Source organism: Cynocephalus volans, chromosome 1, assembly GCF_027409185.1.
Source record: "Cynocephalus volans isolate mCynVol1 chromosome 1, mCynVol1.pri, whole genome shotgun sequence".
Classification (NCBI taxonomy): Eukaryota; Metazoa; Chordata; class Mammalia; order Dermoptera; family Cynocephalidae; genus Cynocephalus; species Cynocephalus volans.
In genome coordinates, this window is record NC_084460.1 from 302,875,045 (window position 1) to 302,899,153 (window position 24,109).

Here is a 24,109-nt window from a genome sequence, read left to right on the forward strand (position 1 = left end):
GATGTGCATACAGAGGAGGGGGAACCCCCTGCCCCACACTGCACAGTGAGCTGTCCAGTGAGGCCCGTCATCCCTGGAGGGCTGCCCTGTAGCCAGGGGAACAGGCCTTTGATGCTACAGTCTTTGACTCCACCCATCAGGAGGCACCAGGCTTGATGATTAGGGAAAGGGCGTAAGAGGCCATGGCGGGGAAGCTCCATCAGACACGTGGAGAAGGCAAGTTCTCTACAAAGTCTGCTTTAGCAAAACCAACACATTTTCATGTGACTTTTCCATGGCTTTACCTTTTCTTTTTTCTTTTTTAAAGATATAAGCATAAGTATTAAGTACCTAAAGACAAAAAAGTTATGTACCTGGTTCAGAATGACAATATTTAAAATAAACATAGCAACAAATAATTAAGTACTCCTGACTTTTCAGAAGTACACTTTTGTTTACCATAATCCAAAAGCATGACAAAAGAGCATCAAAAGTTAATCAATTCTCGAGTGAGACTGTTTTAGTGCTATAGGGAACCTCTCTTATCCGGGACAGGCTAACTTTTTACATTTTCTTCACAAATCAATCTTCCTTTGAATTACCGCATTTTTCTTTCTTTTTATTACTTTTCGTTTTTTTATTTTTTTAATTATACACGTATATGGGTTGCGGTTTGTTTCAATACACGCTTATGTTGGATAATGATCCGATCAGAACGTTAGCACATCTGTCGCACGACCATTTATCCACGGGCTCACTTTGGCATCCTCTTTCCCTCAGTCCATTTTCTTCCCTTCACACAGGCTTACCCCTTAGGTAAACTGTATTTTCCTTTTTTAAAAAAGCTGCTTTCAAAGGCAGCATTCTCACAGACTGTCAGAAAAAAGGAAAGGCTGAGAAAGGGAGACAGGGCACCAGAAAGCCTTCTCGAACCTGGTGGGGCTGCGTGAAGGAGTGGCCTTCCTGTGGGAAGGAGGCGACAACCACCCACCCGCTTTGCTGAGTGGCCCTGGAGGGTGGGGTGGGCAGAATCCCACGCTTAGCCTCCCAGAGTCCTACCAAGTCTTCGATGATCTCCTGAATGCGTTTCTTGGCTGCCTCCACGCAATCCTTGGCGCCCTTGAGGGTGACTCTGTCGCTCTGTGTGCCAGAGCGTGGGAAGCTGACCATCACCCCACCATACTCTTCAGCAATCTCCCGCAAGACCTGGCCTCTTCTGATGACAAAATGGCGGTGGTGCTTGGGGTCCACCAGCATATAGTCTTCAACCACATTATCCTGCAGCATTGAGAAGGAATGGAAGGTAAACCACCCCACCAACAGTGCCTTGCAGAGCCCACAGCCAGGGCCAAGCTCCCTACCAAGTTCTGGATCAATGCCTCCAGCTCCTTCTGTGCCTCGCGGACAGCATCCTCCTTTCCTATGATTGTGATCAGGTCCTGGTCCTTGTCCTCGGCTGCTGGGAATATGATGCGGGCTCCAGTGTTGTCACGCACCTTGCGGATTTTGCCACCGCCTTTGCCAATGAGGAATTTGTGATATTCCGGCTTGGCGCGGATGTCAACAGTGAAGCTCTTGGTTTGCTGAAAAAAAACCAACCGCGTGTATGTTAGCCTGACACCACCTGCCTGGACCACAGCACAGGTGAACAAGAGGGCCTAGAGGACAGCAGTGTGGGGTGAGGCTCTCCTTACATCATCACCAGTATCTGAATACTGTGCCAATCCCCTCCAAAATGAGGCTAAATCACACCTCAGCCAAACAGACGAACACCCAGTCGCACTTGTACCTTTTCTCCATAACTATCAGAAAAATGCCAAGATGGCGAAGAGCACACAGACGTAGAATCCCTGTCCTGCCACTGAGAAGTAATGACTGAGCCTCTCCAAGTCATTCTCAATCTGCACAGGGTGTGTGGTAACGTGGTGAAGTGCTGGTAGGGCGCATGCCCTAGGGAGTGAGTTGCCACCAACACAGCAGGAAGTGCATAGTACAAGGGTCCTGCCGCAGGGCTTCCACTCTTCCCACCTGCTTCCAGACCAAACACACGCACAGTGCTCCCTGGCCTGGTCCTCCTTCCCTTCCATAAGCACTACTAATTAGCCCACAAAAAACCAGGAACTCTCCAAGCTCAAGCTCAGAGAGACACACACACCAGCCAAGGACACAGTTAGAGAAAAGCCCTAAGGTCTCACAGTAGCATGAAGCCCTCATCTGACACCAAGAAATCAGGGCCCAGCAATGGCCCCTCACAACATGAGCTCATCATGAACAACAGTGCATCCAGCAGTCTTGGCCAGACTCATCTCGGAGAATGCAGAGGGACGTGTTGCTATACGTGACTCAGACCCACAAGCGCACTCCAAGCCTTCCTCTGGACCTGAGACCCGGCCCACAAGTGTGGAGAATACAGAGGAAAAGAGAAGATCTGCTTGAATGCAAAATATTGAATAACTGAACTCTGTTATCTTGTAAGTGCTAGTTTTACCAAACACCACTGTGAGAACCTGCTACTCTTCAGACAAAGATATTCACAAATAGCAGCATTATTTAAAAGCCAATGAATTAGGTAAATCCAATCCAGCAATATAGTAAAGGATAACATACCTAAACCAAGTGGAGTTTATCCCAGAAACACAAGATTGGTTAAACATTCCAAAAAAATAAAAGTAAAAAAGATCATGCCAGCAGATGCAGAAAAAATATTTCACGACTAACATCCATTCCCCCCCCAAAACTCACTCTTGCAAACTTTGAAAAGAAGAAAATTTCCTCAGCTTGGTAAAGAACATCTACAGGATTCGTACAACTAACATCATACTTGACGGTGAAAAGCTGAGCGCTTTCCCCCAAGATCACGTACAAGGCACGGCTGGCCTCCCTCACCACTGCCGTCCACCCCTGTGCTGGAGAGCCTGATCAATGTAGTGAGATAAGAATACAAGACGTGCAAACGAGAAAGAAAGAAATGCTTCATTCCTCATCTAAATGAAGAATCCACAAAAAAGCTGCTGGAATAAGTGAGCTTTATTTAGCACAGTCTCATGAAACAAGGTTAATATTAAAAAACCAAATGCATTTCCACATGCTAAAAATAACAACCGAATGGGCCGACCCCGTGGCGCACTCGGGAGAGCGCCGCGCTGGGAGCGCAGCAGTGCTCCCACCGCGGGTTCGGATCCTACATTAAGGATGGCCGGTGCGCTCACTGGCTGAGCACGGTGAGGCCGGTCACAAAAAGACAAAAAAAAAAAAAAAAAAAAGAAACAACTGAAAATAGCAAAATAGTACTGTTTACAATAGCACTAAAAAACATAAACAGTTACACATAAATCAAACGAAATGGATATAAGAACTGTATGCTAAAAACTACAAAACACCAATGAAGAATTAAAGACCTAAAAAATAAGAAATGGAACAGAAGACTCAAGATGGCCAAGTTAGCAGTTCCCACTAGTTTTGTCTTTTGGCTCATTCAGCACAATGCCAATCAAAATCTGAGTATTTTTTTTAACCCCCTAAACACTGACAGGCTAATTCCTGTCAGTGCATATAGAAAGACAAAATGCATATAGAAAGACAAAAGATCTATAATAGCCAAAGTAATTTTTAAAAAGAAAAAAGTTGGAAGACTCACACCACCTGATTTCCTGACTCCCCTTAAAGCCAGTCACCCAGACCCTGTGGTACTGCCAGAACAGAAGACTCCAGGAACAGATTGCAGATGGGTTTTGACAAAGGGACAAGGGCAATCAATGAAGAATTTTGGGGTGTGACAGTCAATGAATTGATTGCAGTGGTGGTCAAATGACTGTATATTTGTTAAAACTCAGAACCATACACGAAAAAAGGTGAATTTAACTGTAAATCATACTTTAAAATACAGAACATGCTCCCCCCACACCCCCCAAAATATAAAAAACTAATAAAACAAAGAGCAAATTTTCTATATTGTTTACATGGGCATTAGGACCTGGAAAGGCCTTTCAGTAACAGCAAAATCAAAGAGGTATAAAGGTACATTATAAAGTTGTTTTCTGATCTGCCACAGAGAAAAGGCATTTAGGGTTTTCTACATTAGGAGGAACGTTTTGAGTGAGGATCAGGCATCCTGTTGAGACACGCTGTGGCCCCTCCCCAGGCCTACATGGAGGGCTCTCACCTTCTCCTCCGCCAGGTGCAGCAGCTGCTTCTTGGCCTTCTCCACATCCGAGGAAGGGCCCCTGATGACAACAGTATCGCTTCCTGAACCTTCCACGGGGAAGTGAATATGGACCCCACCACACTCCTCCATGATGGAGCGGATCAGACGGCCCTTGGTGCCGATGAGGGAGTTGTGCAGCTTGGCGGGGATGGAGACCTCCACCTCGGCTATGTTGGCCTGGAACCAGAAACACAGGAGGAGGAGGAAGTCACATTTTTGTGTGGCAAGAAGGGGCTAGGGGAACAGAGAGTGAAGCCATAGTCTGGGTGGCGATTAACACAGCAGGACCTGCAGTTCTCATGAACATGTGTTGGAGCTGCAGGGAGCGGCGGCACTACACATACACAAACAGCATAGGAGGAAAGCTGTGATTTTATAAAGTAAGATACGGTACTTTGCATCTTTAGTCAACTCAGTGACACTAGCTGACAGAGGTGGATCTCATATGCCTGTAGATAAACTTTTCCTCTTAAAGCAGAGATCGTGATCCTAGCCAAAAAATCTGGAGCCCACTCACATACTGACATGTACCAGAAAATCCCTTTGGGCCACAGAAAGAACTCCCTGGAAGGATTACAGGAAATAGTGCCTGCAGCTCAGTCAGGGCCTGGTACAGTACTTGTCCTCAGCAGCCAGACAGGAGATTCTTGACTTTCTGGGACATTTGGTGTGGTACTAAGAAGGCTGTTATCTCAGTAGTGGGAAGTATTTGGACCTGGATTAAACACTGCTCTGATCTCAATTAATAGACCTTAAAAGCTAGACTAAAATATCAATAAAAAAATACTAGGCATACAAAAACACAGGAAAAAACAACTCATGACAAGGAAAAGTAAATAGCAAACAACTCAGAAATGACACAGATGTTAGTTAGAATTAATAGGCCAAGGACACTAAAACAAGTGTTTATACTATCTACAGTCAAAAGTCAAAGAAAGATTGAACATATTAAATACTGAAAAGAGAAGATATTAAGATTCAAACTAAACTTGTAGAGATGAAAACAATGTTTGAAATGAAAAACATACTGGATGAGATTATAGGCAGATCAGACACTGTAGAGAATTAATGAATTTAAAGAAACTCACAGAAAAAAACACTGTCCCTTCCCCCCAAATGAAATAAACAGAATGTCAGTGAAGGGTAGGATAACTAATACTCAAGTAATTACAGTCCCTGAAGGAGAGAAAAACAGGGGTTAACAGAATAAAATTTAAGAAATAGTGACCCAAATTCCTCAAATTTAATGAAAACTCTAAACCCACATATCCAAGAGCTGAATGAACACCAAGTGAAGAAACATGAAGAAAACTACACAAAGATACATCATAACTTTCTCAAAGCTGGTGATAAAAATCTTAGAAGCAGCTGGGGAAAAAGACTAGTCATGCACTGTGGAACATGGCAAAGGACGTCCTACTCCTCGTCGGAAACAACGAATGTGAGAAGACACGAAGCAAAGTCTCAAGCCCCAAAGAGAAAAAACGGCCAACCCAGAAATCTGTGTCCCACAAAAATATTTTTCCAAAATGAAGGAATAAAAATTTTTCAGACATAGAAAAACCGGAAGAATTCATCACCAGCAGATATACACTACGAGACATGTTAAGGGACGCCCTGCAGACAGAAGAAAATGCAAACACAGACCTGTACGCAGGAATGAAGAGCTCTGGAAATGGCAGTGAAGTGGGTAAATACATAAGAGTTTTTCTTATTATACAAATCTCTTTAAAAAAATAATCGAGTGTTTAAACAAAAACGCTAGCAACATATCATGAGGGTTACAACATGTAAGAGTAAAAGGTACAACAGCAAAGCACAAAGGCTGGGGGCAGAGGAAGGGAAGTAATCAAGTGACGTAAAACCACTTGAAGGCAGTCTGATAAATTCAAGATGTACATTAAAAATCCTAAAGCAACCACTAAAATGAAACAGAGAGTAATGTCTAATAAGCCAACAAAGGAAAAAAAAGGAATCATAAAATATTCAAGCCAAAACAAAGAAGAAAAAGAGCAAAAAGAGAGTAACACAGATGGGACAAATGGAAAGCAAATAGCAAGCCGGTAGATTTAAACCCAACCGCGTAAAACAATCACATCGAGGTGACCAGGAGGGGAAAGCGGAGTTACTGTTTAATGGGTATAGAGCTTCTGTTGATGAATAAGTTCTGAAAACGGATAGGGTGAGAGTCGCAAACCTTGTGAATGTACTTAACACCACCAAATTACCCACTATAAAATAGTTAAAATGGAAAATTCTGTCATGTGTATTTTACCACAATTTAAAAAAAATGAAAAAACCACAGTAAAGGTAATTTAATCACATTTGTTGACAGATTCAATAAAAAAAGCAACCTGATGAAAAGAAACCCACTGTAATATCAGAAAAAGACTTCAGAGCAAAGAGTATTAAAGGAGGTCATTTTATAATGACAGATTACACATATTATGAATGAGAGAGGTGACACACAGACAGCAAAAGGATAATACGAGAATATAATAAAAAACCTTATGCTAACAAGACAACTTATATAAAATAGAAACCCCCCTGAAAGATACTAATTACCACGCACCATCAAAAAGAAACAGATGATCTATCCATACAGTGGAATATGACTCTACAAAGATTATTAACTTTTTTAATTGAAGAAAATATTGTCAGCACCTTCAGATATGACTTTTAAGTAGCATAAAGATTAACAGAAAGAAAATGTCTAATGGAACAGGTACCCGCGTCAAGCACTAGTGCTGCACGTCCAGGTAAGGAAGCCCTGTGAAACAAACTACCTGTCGCCTGGCTGTAAAGCTGTCCTCTTCTACAGGAGCCTCGTGCTGGCCCCACGGCCCCGTGTGACCAAACCCCAGGCTAGAGCTGTGGAGGCTCTGTCAGAGATCCTACAACAGGAAGCCTGGCTGAGGATCTCCATCATAAAACCTTTCTCATTACCAGGTCCTTCTGAATGGACAGAATCCGGCTCCGGGCCACTTCACAGTTGGCTCGCTTGCCTGTGATGACAATGGTCTCTGAATTGCTGTTCTCTGCTGGAAGGTCAATCTTGGTGTTGCTTTCTTCACGAATCTACATGGAGACAGATGAACATGAGAACCTCACTACAGTCTTCCCACAGTTGAAACACTTGGAGGAAGAGTCCCTCCTTCCAATCTAAAACTGGAATGTTGCAGGGCTACAGGGGACAGGACGAGAAGAGCCAAAATTCAGGGGACAAGCTGGTCACCTTTTTAATGTTTGCACCGCCTTTCCCAATGATGTTCTTGTGAAACTGTTTGAAGATCGGAACAGAAATTGAATAGCTATTTTCCACCTTAAAGACAAAGGAGATGACACATTAACCCTCCGTGCTAGAGGGAAGTACCCCGCTAACCCCTGAAGGCAGCATGAACACGACGGGGCACTGCTATCAGCAAACAGGGACTCAGACCCTACCCTCCTCCCTGCCTCTCTGACCTTTAGGGGCTTGTCGTGATGATCAGTGAGATAATTTGTCCAACAATTAACTAACCTGGCATGTCACGGTCAATGTTCTATACTCCAGAAGCAATCAAGTCTGGCCAGGTACCCTCAACCAAAACCCTGGCCAAGAGGGAGCTTGTGCCACATGCCACGATCATAGCTGGCTGAGGAAGGGGCTCAGAACACACATGTAGACAGCACACAGACCTGGGTGCTGGGCAGTGGTCCACGAGGGCAAAGTCTCCCTGAGCAACCACAGGGACACGCTGCTGTCTGTGCCCTTCTTCTTCATCACTCTTTCACACTTTCAAACCTCTTCCCATCTCAGTTTTTGAGGAAAATAAGTCAACCAATGACTCCTCCTTTTGCCCATGTTATATCTCTCTCCTTAAAGGATGGGATGGTTTATCTATCTAGGTATCTGAAGACCCCCTCAAGGAAACAAGATAATTGGGCATAAGAAAAAGTGGCTCTCCTGCTAGAATTCCAGCAACGGTCACGGCCAGTCTGAACACCCAGCTTTGAGAGGGGCTGCCACTACCTTCTCTCAGCCGCTGAGATGGGACACATGTCCCCACCCTCCCATACACATCATCTCTGTCAAAGAAAGCATGTAAAATGTCCCCTACCAGATCTGCCACCATCTTCTGCATGTATTTTGTGCATTTTTCCACCTCATTCTTAGGTCCTCTGAGTTGGACAATATCACTTTTTTGTGCTGGGTCTGGAAAGTTGATGATAACCTAGAACAAATCACCAAGGGACAGAGTTTAATTTTAGGACAGACTGGATTCCAAAATACTCTATGTTCACAAAATGCAAATCAGATTACTCCTAAAGGGTTAAAGAATGGATGGATGTCTTGGGGAAACCTTTACCTCTGGGAATTTGTCACGAATTTCACGGATCCGTTCACCTTTCTGCCCAATGATTGTGCGATGAAATTTTTGCTCAATGATTAGATCCTTGGTACGTTCATTTTCCTAAAAATACAATTAAAGTACATTAGGAGGCATCAGAAAGTCCTGGGGACCGCTGCAAGGCCACTGCACAGCCCAGCTGTTGCCAAGCAGCAGATGAGGTGGTGCCCAGGTGGCACACTGCAGCACACCTGGGAGCAGCAGGCCATTGGGGAGTGCTCACTGCAAGGTGCCAGCTATCTCCAACAACTGTTACGCTCCAAATTACGCTGAGTGCACATTATTCTCCCAAACAAAGTACAATTAAAGAACCGATCGTAGGACCCTCCACCAAAAACACTATCATGGTAGAGACAATCCCCAGAGCAACTTAGTTAGCACTTGCATTTTTAACAAGAACCAGAAGTGAGCCCCGCACTTCTACTTGGAGGCTTAGCACTCTGCACAGCAGGGTGCAATCCCTCCAGAACACAACATGGCTCAGACCGATTCCCCTGCATGGATAATTAAGAAAGAATGGCTCAGCACAGGGAACTGAGCCCACATGGTTCTCAACCTCCGCCATAGGTCCCATGACAATGTCAGAAAAGACACAGAAGAATAAACAGAGCTGAAATCCAGGAAAGAACATCATCAGCCTACCACCCTCTTTAAAGAACTCTGGGAGATTCTGGATCAGACTGGAGTCCAGCTGACACAGAAATAAGGGTTCAGCAATCAGTAAATCAGTATAGGCAGTGTAAGGAACCTGGGAAGAAGGGCAGGATGAAGAAGAGGAGAACCCAGGACACTAGGCTGGAGAATAAGCTCAGGGATGGCCAGAGAGCAGTGGGCGGGCCACACCACACCCTGGGTTACAGGTGAGGAAAATAAACACACTGCCAGTAATAGAGGTCTTCCCAGCATGGGTGCTGGGGTGAAGGGGTGAACAGGGAATGCTGGGATGACAGCGAACCCCGGGGCTGTCTCTTACCCCAGCTGGGTGGGAGCACTGCTGCAAGCCCTCGCTCAGTCTCTGGCTTTTCTGGATTCTTTCATGTGCAGCCAAGGTTGAGAGACACTGCTGTGTGTTTGTGTGCATCTGGCTCATGGAATCCAGAGCGCTTGCCGCTTAGCACTTTGGGTTGGGAGATAATGATGCTGCACTGATTCTCAAATTTGGCTGTACATGAAATCACCTGAGAGACTTAAAAGATTAAAATATTAGGCAAAACCAAACTACAGTTCCCCCCCCCCCCCCATATAAAGATGACCAGTAAGGGGATCTCAACCCTTGGCTTGGTGTTGTCAGCACCATGCTCAGCCGGTGAGCCAACAGGCCATCCTTATATAGGATCCGAACCCGTGGCCTTGGTGTTATCAGCACCGCACTCTCCCAAGTGAGCCACGGGCCGGCCCCAAACTACAGTCTTAAGAGATGAATGTTTGGGTGATAAAACTATGAAGTAAGGATGCCATTTCAGAAAAGTCATTATAGTGGTTGCACTTATATGTGTGTGTGTGTATGCGCGTGTGTTGTGTGTCTGCGTGTGTATTGTGTGTCTGGAGGTGGTTACAAGGAGGCACATGGAAGGTTTCTGGAATGGATTGCAAGGTTCTAGCTTCTGACATCAGAGACAGTAAAAGAGTGTTTGCCTTAATTAGTAATGGGTACTCATTAACTGCAAATCTGCTTTATAAATTTTTTCAGTATTTGTGCTACCTACAGAAATAATTTTTAAAAAAATCACCGGGGGTGCCTGCAAGTGTCTGAAAATGTCTGTCACAAATCATCATCTCTGCAGTTGGTACCAAGGCATCTGGGACCCCAAGGGTGCAGCCAAGGCTAAGGAACCCCCACCCAGCTCTGTGCTTCTCTAGCACAGCGCAGGCCATGGGGGACAAGATGTGCTGGTGATCTAGGGAGGATGAAAGAAATGTGGCCCCAGTGAGTTAGATCCTCGCTCAACACAAGGTGGGATTTTGTGACTCCCATATTCCAGGACCACACACCTCAACAATGCTACTCCTTAGACGCAGCCAATAGCTGCAGGTTTGCGGCTTCCTGGCAGCAGCTAGACGCCCGGCTTACCATGCGAGAGGCGAGCTCCAGCAGCTCCCGCTTGGCCTGCTGCACGCCCTGTGGGTCTCCCTCGATGCGGATCAGGTTGCTCTTCTCACTGTCAGGAGGGATGCGCACGGACACCTTGTACTGGTCTTTAATTCTGTTTACTTAGGACACAAAAGGAAACAGGCCTTGGACACAGAACCTACAATATTCCGTCAATGGCTAATAACCAGGCAGGATAGGGCAAAAGCCCCAAATAACCTTATCAGTTATTCCCCATTCACCAAAAATGATGAGTAGCCTCCCAAACAAGAATTTCCATTGTCTAGAACAAGAGACAGTCATGATCTTCACCTGGAATACAGGGTTTCTAGAGCACTGGCTGGCTCCCAGGCCAAGAGCTTCAAATGACTGAGAGCTGAGACCACCTAGCGTCTGAGACTTAACTGGTCTGGGGTATGAACAGTACGTCAGAATATTTAAAAGATCCTGGGTGTTTCTAACATGCAAACAAGTTTGGGAACTACTATTCTCAAGTAAAAAAATTACACACCTTAACTCGAGACAAAAGCACCCCATCGACTGCCTAAAAGCCACATGGTAACCCTGCTGCTGACTAAAGAGACACCGTTGTCAGCTCAGATCCAAACTGAGCACTTTGTGGTCTTCGCAAAACAAGTGGAGCTGCAAACCGTCTGGCTGCCACCTTCTCTGGACAGAATCCAGTGACCCTGGTTTGAAATCCAGGCCCCCACCCCCCGTCCCCCAAACTGTGGAGAAGCTGAGCTCCTTGGAAGGACCACCTAAGAGGGCTCTGTGCATACATTCCAAACAAGTGCATACACACACAGGCAGTACTGAGGCAACCTGACATGGGGACCGACACGGCCATACAGCCGTTCCAGCGTGAAGCAATGCTGGACAAGAGCAGATTTTAGCTTGTGGGAGAAAATGAGGGTTAGGAACTGGATCAGAAGAAAATGGAACAGACAATTCCTTGACCACACTAAGCCAAGTGGTTCTGCACTTCCTAGGGAGCAGAATGAGGCATTAACAAATAAAACCAGACACTACTGCACTTACTCATATTTTTTGTGCGAGCTAACACTGCAGTTAACAAAACAAAAAACAAAACCACAAAAGCAGGTTTATGGTGTGGGCACAGTTTAAGCAGAATGAAAATGCAGGCACTGACAGAGGTCACTCTGCCTCTAGATTCTCATGTGAAATACCCACAGAACACAAAACTGACACCAGAGAGTGCACACTGTTACACAGGCCACGGCAGAGTTGATCACCTTATGTTTACCCTTAACTACAAGAGACTGTACAGGCTATCAGTCATATATACACAGGTTGAGTCCCCACAGCCTAGGAAAGGATCCCTTGTCAAGTGAACAATCCAGGAATGGGGTATATGTTAGCCCTCTTGACTCCCACCAGAAGGCAAAATGCAGGGCGGGGAGTTGTTTTCAGAATGTGTATGCATCCTGATGTGCAGGTATGGCCATGCAGTTCAACTAAGCGAAAAAGCAGGTTTAAAAAATCTTGGACTCGCAGCCTAACGCTCAGTTATCATCATTATATGCTTGTGCTATACCTACAACCTGACCGGATAAGTCAGCCACTGAACCTGGGCTGACATAGTACTATTACTGCACAGAATCCCTCCCCAAGCTATCTGACTTGGGCAGGAGTCTAGAAATGTCTTACTCCTTGGTGAGCTCCAGACTGGAGGCATGTTTGGCAGGGAACACACGAGCGCCACAGCACAGGTGGGCTAGGCCCCCAGCAGGGGAACACATGAGCGCCACAACACAGGTGGGCTAGGCCCCCAGCAGGGGAACACATGAGCGCCACAACACAGGTGGGCTAGGCACCCCCCAGCAAGAAACACATGAGCACAACACAGGTGGGCCAGGTGCTGGGAAGGAACACATGAGCGCCACAGCACAGGTGGGCTAGGGCCCCCCTTATCCCCTGCCCCGGCAGGGAACACGAGTGCTACAGCACAGGTGGGCCAGGCCTGGCAAGGCTGGTTGAAATGTGAAGGATGTAGTCATGGGCGTGCCTTTAGCAAGGCCCCTGTGCGTCACCTAAGGAAGGCTGATCAGGTTGGTTTCTGAAAGTGCACAGGAGTGCACCTAGAGGCCAAACAGGTCTAAACCAATCACAGCCCCAAAGGGGAAAAGGAAAGTGGCCTGTTCTGGCAGGTGGAGGAAGATATGCAGTCAGAAAGTCCCGTGACGGAGAGCACCTGGCTGGGCTGCCTACACTGACGTTCCAGTTTTCAGAGCTGACATCTCCTCAGGGTCTCAGGGCCCTGCACAGGGCACATAGGCCCTGCCGCTGCCCACTGGCCTCACTCACTGTTGGCTCCGCTCTTCCCGATGAGGTGTCTGTGGAACTTGTGGTCAATGTTGATCTCCACATAGTCCATCCGATTAATCTGTAGGAGGAGCACAGAGGTGACCAATAGAGACAACCGCTTAGGTCCGCAGGACAAGGAGCCAGAACCAAAATCCCAAAGGTCTCAAGTCAACCTTTTCTTAGCACTCGACTGTCAGGGATTGTTGCCAAGACTGTCTCTCCGGCTCCCCTGAAGGCGCCCTTCTTCAAAATAAGGTTTCCTCTACCCTGGGTTCTTCTGGGACTGTGGCTAACTTACAGTTGTTTCAGAACCTATTACCTACCCAACCGGGCCTCCCTTTTGTGTCTCCAGGCCCACCCACACATCTGACTGACAACAAGATTGCTGCCCATCCCCACCTCACCAGAGCCTCCCTCGTCACCAGCACAAGCATGTTCAAGGGGCACCATACCAAATCTTTGACCATGCCTTCGATCTGTTCCTGGGCCACATTTACATCCTCCGTGGGGCCTTCCAGGGTGATCTTGTCCTCGCCTTCCGTGAACTCGATATGAACCTACCACACCAAGATGAGGAAAGAGACGGCTAAGACTAAACAGCACAGCTGCAGCAACCTCAGCCTGTGGGGGCTCTGGCGGGGACAGCAGCTGATCCCAAACTGTTTCACATAAATGTAGGGGTGGGAGGGTCACATCCACACATAGCACACAAAGTTGAAAGAAAGGGCTGGGGGAGGACAACTATTTTGGAATTAAATAATGTGTTCTAATAATCCTGTCCTTTCACCAAGAACGGGAACTGCAAAGTCCTTCACGCTGTGCTTGCCCCTAAAACCACCAACCTAAAGCACAAGAATGCCACTACTGTTCACGTGCTCACACATCGCTTTTCCTTTCAGAAGGCCTACTCTTCTTTAGCTGCCTGAAGAATGAGACAGACAGCAGGGACGGAATCTTAAAACAACTAGAGTTGCCCGATGGTGGTAGAGTACCTCAAAAGGCCATCGACCTTCCCAGTTTGTAACACTCCAGGTAAGGAGGTCAGGAAGGGAGGCCAGCCCATGAAGCAATTATATCTGTGGGAACCAGGAGTTTGAAGCCAGAAAAAGTAAAACGACTAAAAAGTAAACTGGAAACTAAGTCTAAACAGAGCAGGAATAAAATATGATAACTGGGTTCTCTGGCATTTCCTTCCTGTTCAAGTTTCCTGGGCGCTACCCTCTCCTTTGGAAAACTGAGAAGACTTTAAGGGTAGGAATGCAGAGGGTGAAAAGGCCCATTTAATTTACACTTAACATGACTTGTATACAAGTTTTGCTCTTCAAATTATTACGAAGTTATTACACCATAATTACAAAATGAGATATTTCTTAAGATGCTTATTAAACCTAGCAATACACATCCTCTCTGGCTACAAAGACCAAAAGAATGGTGTAGATACCTAAAAATATTTATTTTGCTCTCCCCTTAGCTAACCATGGAAGGTGACTGTGTCAAGCAGGACAACTGATTTTGAAAAATGTGCCAAAGTCTTCAAAGGCATCCTTAGGACAAAACAGCAACAACAAAACAGTATCAGAAATGGGACGATGGAAAACAAGATAAATTCAATGTAACAGATGGAAAACATTTGCTTACCTTTGGCATCTGCTGAGTGATTTTGGCCAGGTTCTGCCCTTTTTTGCCAATGATGAAACGGTGAAGCCACGAAGGGGCAGAGACAGAGGAGACCGTAAAACTATTTGCCTAGGGAAAACAGGAAAATAAACCTGTGGATTTGCAAAGCTTAAGGTTATGTTAAAACGAAAACCAAACTGCTCACTTAGGGTTCAAAGGTGAGTGCTCCCAACCCAGCACATTTCTTTGTATCCAAGACCCAGGATATACTAATCAAAAGCCTATCTGTAAAAGGCCCCTCATATTTCACCGAAACAAAGCACACTTCACTCTCGGAGGCAGTTACCTTGGCATAGACTTCAGTCAACGCCTGCCCTAACTTTTCAGGCTCGCCTCGAAGAATCACAGTCTCCGAAATGCTGTCTGAGGGTGGGATCTCAACAGAAACTCCAGTTCTTTCCAGGATCTCCTGCAATGAATTGCCCTTGGGCCCAATGACATACTTGTGCTGGGATTTCTTCACCTCCACTGCAATGGTTGTGGTCTTCTTTTTCTAAACAAGAGTATTGTAAGAGTAGTCAAAGAGAAAGGCATGGAGGTTGGCAAATAGGGACAGAATGTCACTGCCAAAAGAGCAAGAAATGAGGCAGAGGGCCCCAGACTACAAATGCTGATCCCCAGCGAGTGAAGACCACGACCAACCAATTTCCAGAAACTCCATTTGTCAAGGGGTGGATTTCCCCTCAGTCTAGTCACCCCAAACAGATAACTTCAGCATGACACACCTGAGAACAGCAAGTCCTTTCCCCGACCTAATCAGACCTCAAAGTTCACCAACTTGAGTGAACAGCTCAAAGATGTGAACAACTCCAAGCGGTACTTCCTGCCCTCTGCCAGCCCCAGTCAGTAACCTGCCAGCACAGACAGTGGCCAGGCACCAATCCCTTACTGTGGACACTACAGTGGAGAGAGAGTAAACGTCTTGTCCAAGGACAAAGGATAAGGGATAGATCTGGGTCCTACCCAAACCACCAGACCCAAATCCTGTTCTCCATTCCTGCCCATGGGGCCTGCCTCCTCCAAGCTGCACACCTTTTCCTCATAAATCTTCCTGATGCGAGCCACAGCCTGAGCCAACTGCTCCTTCTCTCCAGTGAAGACAATTTCTGTCCGGTTGACGCTGGGTGGGGGGATGTTGATGCGCGTCCCTGTCTCCTGCATGATCTCGCCGACGAGTCTATTATATGGCCCAGCGATGAAGGGGTGGAAGGCCTTCTCCACTTCTAGCCTCTCCACAGCACGTTTGTCCTGCAAGGGACAGGAAGGACTGATGAGAACAGGCAGGGCTTTCCAGCAGCCAGGCCATGAGCCTGCACAGGAAGGACTGCCCCCTGGGGAGCGAGGCCTGCGCTGAGCAGGAGCACTCACACAGGCCTTACCTGCTCAGCAGAGATGAGTAAGACTTCATGGCGAGCTTTTTCGATGCCCTCTTTGGTGCCAGTGATCTTGATCTGATTGCTCGGGTCATCTGGGCGTGGGATCTGGATTTTGGTTGCAGTTTTTAGCTCCAAGTCTTGCAATTTCTCCCCATTTTTGCCAATGACAAAGCGATGGTGTTCTTTGGGAATGGGAACAGTTGCTGAGGCCTATAGCAGGAAAAGAATCAAAGAAAAATATTTGCACGTTCTGAAAAAACATCTTTTTCCACGATATTCTCTCCGGTCGGAACACCGCCCTTGCCTGTTCTTACCCCACTAACCCCGACCCATCCATTAGAGCAGCATGAGCACAAACATCACCCTCCTGGGGAAGCTAGGGTAAGTTCAAGGGTGCCCGCGCCACTACTGAACACCTGCTGGAATACATCTCCACGAAAGGAGATGAGAGACAGTAAAACAGCTACAAAGTTTGGACAGGAAGAGGCCTAAGACTGCATACCTATAAACCCTGGAGAAACTATAACAGGGAGAAAAAATTAGAATACAGATGTCAACAACCACCCACCAGTTAGAAGATAGAATTGAAAAAAAGACACTTTTTTAATAGGCAAAAGAAAGGGGGGGGGGACAAGAAAATAACTAGAGAAAAAGCACACAAGGTGAAATATGTGCATTAGAAAACACCCCTTAAAAGATCTAAAAGGTTTACATCATACAGATGTCAATACTCTTAAGATTAGTTTTAAAAAATTAATGCAATTTTGAAAAAGCTGATTATGAAGTTTGCACAGTAGAACAAGAATAAGCAAAAACAAACAAAAACCCTGAAAGAGAACAGTACAAGATAAAGAAAGTAATAAGGGTACTAGATATTGAAACATAACACCATTACTTATTAAAACAGGAAAGTGTCAGCACACAGAGACACAGACCAAAGGGTCAGAATTGAAAATCCAAAAACAGACTTAAGTTACTATGAACGCTTACGACATAACAAAAGCAGCCACTCAAGTCACTGGGGGAGACTATCTTAAAAATGGTGCTGACAATTCTATAGCTATGTGGAAAAAGGTAAAGCTGGATCAGCACCACAGCCCACTGGTGATAATTTCCAAACAGATCAGGAATTGAAGTGCAAGAGCACCCTTATAAGCACCAGAATAAACTAAAGTTTCCCACAACTCAGAAGTGAAAAAAAATCCTTACAAAGACTCAAAATAATAAAAGATTAATAAATATGACTACATAAGAATAACACTTTCATGTGGCAAAATACATTAAGGTAAAAACAAAAATGACAAACTGGAAAAAATTACTTGAAACTTTTATTACTGACGAAGAGTTAAAAAAACCCCCAATGCATGACACCGAGCTCCTGAAAACAGAGCAAGATGAAGAGCTTGACAGAAAAATGGGCAGAGAAGCAGACACACTTCACTGAAAAAAACCGCAAATGGCCCTTAGACACTGAAAAGGTGCTCAAGCCTGCTCATCAGAAAAAATGCAGATTAAGAGTATATTAGGGGCCCAGCCAGTTTGCTCAGTTGGTTAGAGCACAGTGTTACAACATCTAGGTCAAGGGTTCAGACACCCATGCCAGCCAGCCACCACCACCACACAAAAAAAACGTATTCTACTACCTCTCCAACTGGCAAAAAACCCAAGTATTTGGTATGCCTGGCTCTTGGACACTGCAGATGAAAACAGAAAACATACAACTCCTAAGGGAGGAGAATTTAGGTGTAGATAGCTAAATTCTGGATGTGGTCACTCTCTCACCCAGACCTCTCACTTCTAGGAATCTATGCCAAGATACAACGGGTAAAAGAGGAAACACCACATATACACAAGTTTTATTGTGACAATTTATCAACAGCAAAAGTCTGGAAACCACCCAAATGCCCATCAATAGGAGCGTTTGAATAAATCCAGTATACCCACAGAGCATTTACACTGCTGTGTAAAGAAATGAGGAAAATCACTCCTTACTGATAATGCAGACACTTCCAGAACATGTTAAGGAAAACAAGCAAGGTGCAGAACAGGGTTTATGGCAAGCTATCTTCTGCTTCTGTTCTCAAACAAACAATAAAGGATAAACCAAGGGCTGGGGATGGTCACCCTCGAGGAGGGGAGGGAACAGCGTAAAGACACCGCTGAGCAGATTTCTCTGAGTGTACCTTATTACACAGCTCTGACTCTGCAATCACATAAATGTTGAAATAATTTTTAAAAACTGGAAACAAATAAACCTAACCATATATCAAGATGGTAAGATAATCCAGAAAAAATAATTACTTCACGTGATTTTAAAACCCTGCTATCCCTCATCTTCATTAGAAACGTCAGTTTGAACTCATGATTTTCCTTTCTTAATAGCTCCACTTTCCTAGCTCTGTTCTCTGCAAAGGCCCAGGAACTTTGACAACCCAGTTGCAATGCGTAGCCCACTGCATCTAGACTGGAGGCTGAAACTACAACTTCCTGCTCAAAAGGTCCAGAGTTCATGGACAAATAGCTGGTTTAAAGTCTGTGGAAGGAAACACATGGTACCTGAAAAAGTTTGTGGAAAAATGGAATTAAAAGATAATACAAATCCTTTCATGAACTTTTTGAAGACCCTCAGATATAAGATTAACTCAAAGCATCTTTCTGGGTCAGAAAGTAGTATGTTATTGAGAATAATAGGTCGTGACAGAGAGCTGCAGGGAGCAAACCCAAAGGGGTCCCACTGGAAAAAGATGAGACAATCTTGATGTAAAGAACCACAATAACAAACACACACAAAATAATGACCCTAAAAAGACTCCCTGATCATCACTGACAATGCCAGAGTTGCCAATTTAGCCTAAAAGCTGACAAGGGGAAAAGGATCAATCAATTTATCCAGCACTTCCCATCAACTGTTAATGAGGGAAAGTTCCTTATGAGAATATCTACTAATATCTGAGGAGAAACAGAATTAGAAAACCTTCACTTACAACCCTTAATGAATTTAGGCAGGGATCACCAATGGATGATAAAACTACTGCTCAATCTCAGTACAAGAAGAACAAACAGGCATAACACCAAGCACACAGTGCCACCTACAGCTTTCTTGCCAAGCAAACATGTTGACATGGAAGTAACCAAGGCCCCAGATATAACACCAGTTCACAGGAAATAATGACAGACAGATACCACAACAAATCAAACACCCACTCTCTCCAACAAACCAATGGTGTTAAAAAAAAGAAAAAAAGAAAAAGAAGAGGGGGAAAAGGGTACTGTTAAAGAATGAGACTTGAGGGCTGGCTGGTTAGCTCAGCTGGTTACAGCATGGTGCTGTAACACCAAGGTCATGGGTTTGGATCCCTGTACTGGCCAGAATGAGAGACGTGAGACTCTACAGTCAAATGCAATGTGTAAACCTTGTTTGGACACTGATCTGAACAAACCAACTGGAAAGATGTCTTTGAGATAATGAGAGAAGTCCAAACAAAGACTGGGTTGAATATGGAAATAACACTGAAATCAATTTTATTAAGTGATAGAGCATGGTGTTATAACCACACATAATGGCCAGCCACCCCCCCCCAAAAAAGGTAAAAACTTTATTAAGCAAGTTAATCACACAATAGTTATATACAAGGTACTTCAAAAAGTTCATGGATAATAGAATTGAAAGATAATACGAATCCATGAACTTTCTGAAGTACCCTTATATATATATACACATATATACAAAAGAAGAGCCACACAGGTATTTACAGATGAGATAACATGTCTTGGATTTGCTTTAAAATAACCGAGGGGTGAAGGGTGGGTCAGGGATGAATGCCTTCACATGATCCATACACATTCAGTGAAGTGTCCCTTTCCTCTGCGGTACTTGATCACAAAACAGACACTCAAATATCTACTGACTAATAGACAATAGCAAAAACTCTGGCACCCATGATGCGCCAGCTCCAATGCTGAACGATCACAAGCTACATTCCACCTTCACAACATCTCACGGTTTAACTCCCTTCATGAAGCCAGCCAGGGTTTGGGACTATCCTGGACCCCACCTGACTAAATGTCAGAGCTGGAGCTGGACCTGCACTGGGGCAGGCGATGTTCCTTCAAGCCCTAGAGTCTTGCCCCACGGCCTCTCTCAGACCAGATCCCCACCTTCTAACCACCATGTTCTAGAGCCAGCTCATGGAGGCTCTGCAGCAGGCAGGAAGAACCCCATTTCTAAATACATCCATCTAGTGTGACAGCTGTCATGTGATTCTCTACATTTTCTGGGTCTTTAAGTGCTCCCACTCAGGGAGAAATGCATCATACGTTTACTCATTACAGTGGTTCTCAAATAAATTCCACACACTGGCAACAGACTGCCAAAGACTAGGTAATTGGTTTAAAACAAACAAAATTTGGACTTGTAATCTCCCAAGTTTGGAGCTTGGAAGTGTGTACTGAATAACAAGTGCACTAGCTGACTCATGTGCAAAGCGCTGGGGACTGCCCATCTACACCAACCACCTAGCAAGCACTGTTTCTTTAAAGTGTCTCAAACTCTGGGACAAATTTAAAATTTTCAGTTCATTCACTCAAACAGCAAAAATGGTAGGTGTCCCAGTTCTATTGCTGATTTAATGGTTTTTCTCTAAAAATGCCAGGAGCATCTCTGAATGTTCCTGCCCTACCTCCAAACTACTGAACTGTCCAGTGAAATTCTATCAGGAGGTGTCCAGTGAAGTTCTATCAGGAGGCGCCAGCACCACGGCATGGCACTACAGTCACTCGGGTGAACCAGGCCCAGAGACACCTACCCGAGTCTGCAGTCTAGCAACAATGTCCTTGGAGGAGAATCAGACACGGGGGGCACCCACCTGAGTCTGCAGTCTAGCAACTATGTCCTTCCGGGCTTTCATGACAGCATCCAGCTTCCCAGAGACCATGATGGACAGGCCTTGGTCTTTGGCCAAAGACAGCTCCAGGTGAGCACCGGTCCTCTGCATGATCTCAAGGCAGATTTTTGCCTGTTCACCTTCTCCAAATTGGTTCATGTCCTTATATTTCCTCTCTTCCAGAGGTACATGGAACACCTGAGGGAAGGTTGAGAGACCAAAGAAGAGAAGGAAGGTCATCAACAGACCATTCACTTAGTCATCCTTCCCAACACTCCCAGCCCAGGCATTGCTCTATGCCCTGGGTCACAGCAGTTAAAAGGTAAAGTGCCTAAGGTCAGGAGGCTGATGCTCTAGTGCAGAAGAGAACTACACCCACTACAGAAATGAATGCGGCGGCAGTAAGTGCTATAGAGGAAGTGAACAGGGAGATGAGAGTGGAGGTGGATGAAGGGAAGATACTGAGGATGGCCTGCAGAGACCTTTCTGAAGAGATAAAGCAGCTGTCAGTCATGCTGGGAGGTGAGAGAGAAAGAGCAGGGTTTGCAGGCGGGGTTGGGGGCTGGGGTGCACAGCTAAGCAACACTCAGCCCAAGCTGCCGTGAAAGGCAAGAAAGGGTTTTAAGCAAGACACATTTTGCTTGATGACTCAAGGCTCCTCCAGCTGCTTTATGGAGACTGAACAGACGAGGGGCAAGGGTAGAAGCAGGAGGGCCCCATGGTCCCTGGTGTGAGGCCTGAGCTACCAAGCAGACAGTGGTACATTTAACACAATTATTAACAAGATAACAGGTTAAAAGGAAAAGAGAAGGACGCAGTTGGTTATGATTCTAGAGTTCAGGGAAGAGGACATACTGGCACATGGATGGTAATTATCCACCAAGACCAGACATGAGTTCACATAAAGCTTTGAAGCCCGCCAACATCTCAAATTCAGGTAGCAGAGAAAAGAGCTAGTGAAGTGAAAAAAACAAGAAACTAGTTAGTTGCTTCAAGAGAGTGGGATGAGGTGTAGCGACACAAAGGCTCTGGACTGCAGTGAGCAGAAAGCAAAGGGACCTGTTAATCTGACAAACGCGGCCGCAGACGGACCGTGTGCCACCCTGCAGGGTGCTAGGGATGCAGTGCAAACATGACAGGGCTGTGCTCCACTGCCACTTACCTGGGGAAGGCCTCCTCCCTTTGCATACCCAGAGCATTCTCACTTTCGCATGTTCAAAAACCCTTCCATCAGATCCTACTTCTTCCTACTTGGAGGGACAGGCTGAGAAAGAATGGTGTTTCTACCTGAGTGATGACGGAAGCCTTGATGGGCCGGATCTTGTTACTCCAGGCTCCGGCAGGTTCCTGGGCACTTTCCAAGCACGCTGCTTTCTCAGGAAGTGGAGGGAAGGCATCCTTGTAGGTTGGTGGGTCACTTTCCTCTTCTGAATTTAAAGTGGCAACTGGACCAGGCAATACAGATTTAGAGGAAGTATACTACACTCAGCATTACATGAAAAAATACTTGGAGGGTTTTAGTGCTTAAAAAAAATAAAACAAACACCAACTGCTCAAGTGACAACTCCCTCCCCCACCAAACTCTCCTCATTAATAGTGACGGGAAATGCCCCAGGGTGCCACAGCCCAGCACCCTCTTTGAGGGTATAGACTGCAGGAGGCCAGAGACTCCCAATCCCTGACAGCTAACCACCCGTGTCCTTCTACACAGCCTCCCCTGCGAGTGGTCAGCCCAGACACTGACCCCACTTTCCCACTGGGGTGAACCCCTTGAAGGCAGGCCTTGCCACAGAGATTTTTAAGCCCTTAAGCATCCTCTGATACCATACCAAAAAAAAATCTACTAAAAAAAATCATGACCATGACAATCCTGGCACAAAGCAGGCCCCTGAATTTGCAAAACAAAATAATGGTGCTGCTCAGCACTGCCTAGAGAGAACGGCCTTTGAAGCAAACTTTAGCTTATTTTCCACTATAAGGCACAATGCTGAAAATAACTCAGGGGTGGGGGTGGGGAGGGGTGCCAGTGACTGCCATCTCTGATTTCCCTGCCACCCTAGGCAGGGAGCAGCAAGACTTGTGGAAATCATGTTCCCTGGTTATTATTAATCACTTCCGTCTTCCATAGTGCCCTAATTGTTCATGTTTTTGTACTATTTAACCACGACCTCCATGAAAGCAAGGGTATAACTATTTTGGATAACCCCAAATCCCCAGGCTGAGCACAGTCTCCAGCAATCGCCAGCCCCAATAACAAACACCATGAATGAATGTGCAACACACAGAGAGAACAGGCACGTGACCTTTGGAATCAGACAGGCCTATGTCTGAGTCCAGGCTCACCACTGCCTAGCCGCATGGCCATGCTATCCCCGAACAGTGCCAACATGACAAGCGGCTGGACTCTCTTCAGCGCCGTCTTCCCTCTCTAGGAAGGGAAATGACACAGCCCTCACAGGGTAGCTGGGTGAAGTGGGAAGACCCCAGACCCCAGGCATGTTAGAACAAGGTGAGTTGCAGTGTCTAGGGTTCCACTGCCCAACACAGTAGCCACCAGAGATGAGCATGCAAAATGTGGCCAGTCTGACTGAGGAAATGAATTTCAAATTCAATTAATTTCCAGAACTGATGCTCAATTCAGTCACTGGAAAATGTTTGAGTATGTCTGGAAAAACCTGGATTAAAACAATCTACTCTTACCTGAAAATTTTGTAAAGTCCAAATATAGACCAAGGGTTTGGATGAAAATTTAGCATTCCAATGGGAATGTCCTGCAGTTGTAAATACACACCAAATTTTGATGAAAAAAAAAAAATATAAAATGCCAGATTTTTGTTGCTGTTGTTGTTTACGTTAAAGAGATGTTAAAATAGTTTTAAACATATTGGGTTAAAATATATTAAAATTAATTTCACCTGTCTCTTTTTACTTAATGTGAGCACCACAAAAGTGCAAATTCTACATGTAGTTCGCATTCTGTTCTGCTTCAAGGAGCTTTTCTGGATCTTTGCCAGTTGTCTTCGAGAGCTCAGAAGCCAGGGTCAGCCCTTCATCCTCAAGGTGGGCTTGACAATGCTCTGGAACACTTCACAGCCCAGATTTTAGTTCACCACAATTGGGAAATAGCAATTTTGAAAAGGATCCCATTAATTACAATAGTCAAATTATTAGCATTCCACAGA

The 24,109-nt window shown here is 45.4% G+C and overlaps 1 protein-coding gene across 4 annotated transcripts in view; it reads right to left on the minus strand.

Annotated features, from left to right (window-relative positions):
- Positions 1 to 24,109, minus strand: part of HDLBP (high density lipoprotein binding protein) — an 85,665-nt gene that overhangs the window by 11,743 nt on the left and 49,813 nt on the right. For all 4 annotated transcript variants that reach the window (XM_063091471.1, XM_063091455.1, XM_063091462.1 and 1 more), the window contains exons 4-19: positions 22,215 to 22,372; positions 20,910 to 21,125; positions 16,048 to 16,254; positions 15,701 to 15,916; positions 14,955 to 15,161; positions 14,630 to 14,737; positions 13,444 to 13,548; positions 12,992 to 13,070; positions 10,646 to 10,785; positions 8,533 to 8,637; positions 8,284 to 8,397; positions 7,419 to 7,505; positions 7,130 to 7,261; positions 4,142 to 4,360; positions 1,341 to 1,562; positions 1,039 to 1,257 (exon numbers count right to left, since the gene is read on the minus strand). In XM_063091471.1, the coding sequence (XP_062947541.1) occupies positions 1,039 to 1,257; positions 1,341 to 1,562; positions 4,142 to 4,360; positions 7,130 to 7,261; positions 7,419 to 7,505; positions 8,284 to 8,397; positions 8,533 to 8,637; positions 10,646 to 10,785; positions 12,992 to 13,070; positions 13,444 to 13,548; positions 14,630 to 14,737; positions 14,955 to 15,161; positions 15,701 to 15,916; positions 16,048 to 16,254; positions 20,910 to 21,125; positions 22,215 to 22,372 (2,534 nt within the window). The remainder of the gene's footprint in view (positions 1 to 1,038; positions 1,258 to 1,340; positions 1,563 to 4,141; positions 4,361 to 7,129; positions 7,262 to 7,418; positions 7,506 to 8,283; positions 8,398 to 8,532; positions 8,638 to 10,645; positions 10,786 to 12,991; positions 13,071 to 13,443; positions 13,549 to 14,629; positions 14,738 to 14,954; positions 15,162 to 15,700; positions 15,917 to 16,047; positions 16,255 to 20,909; positions 21,126 to 22,214; positions 22,373 to 24,109) is intronic.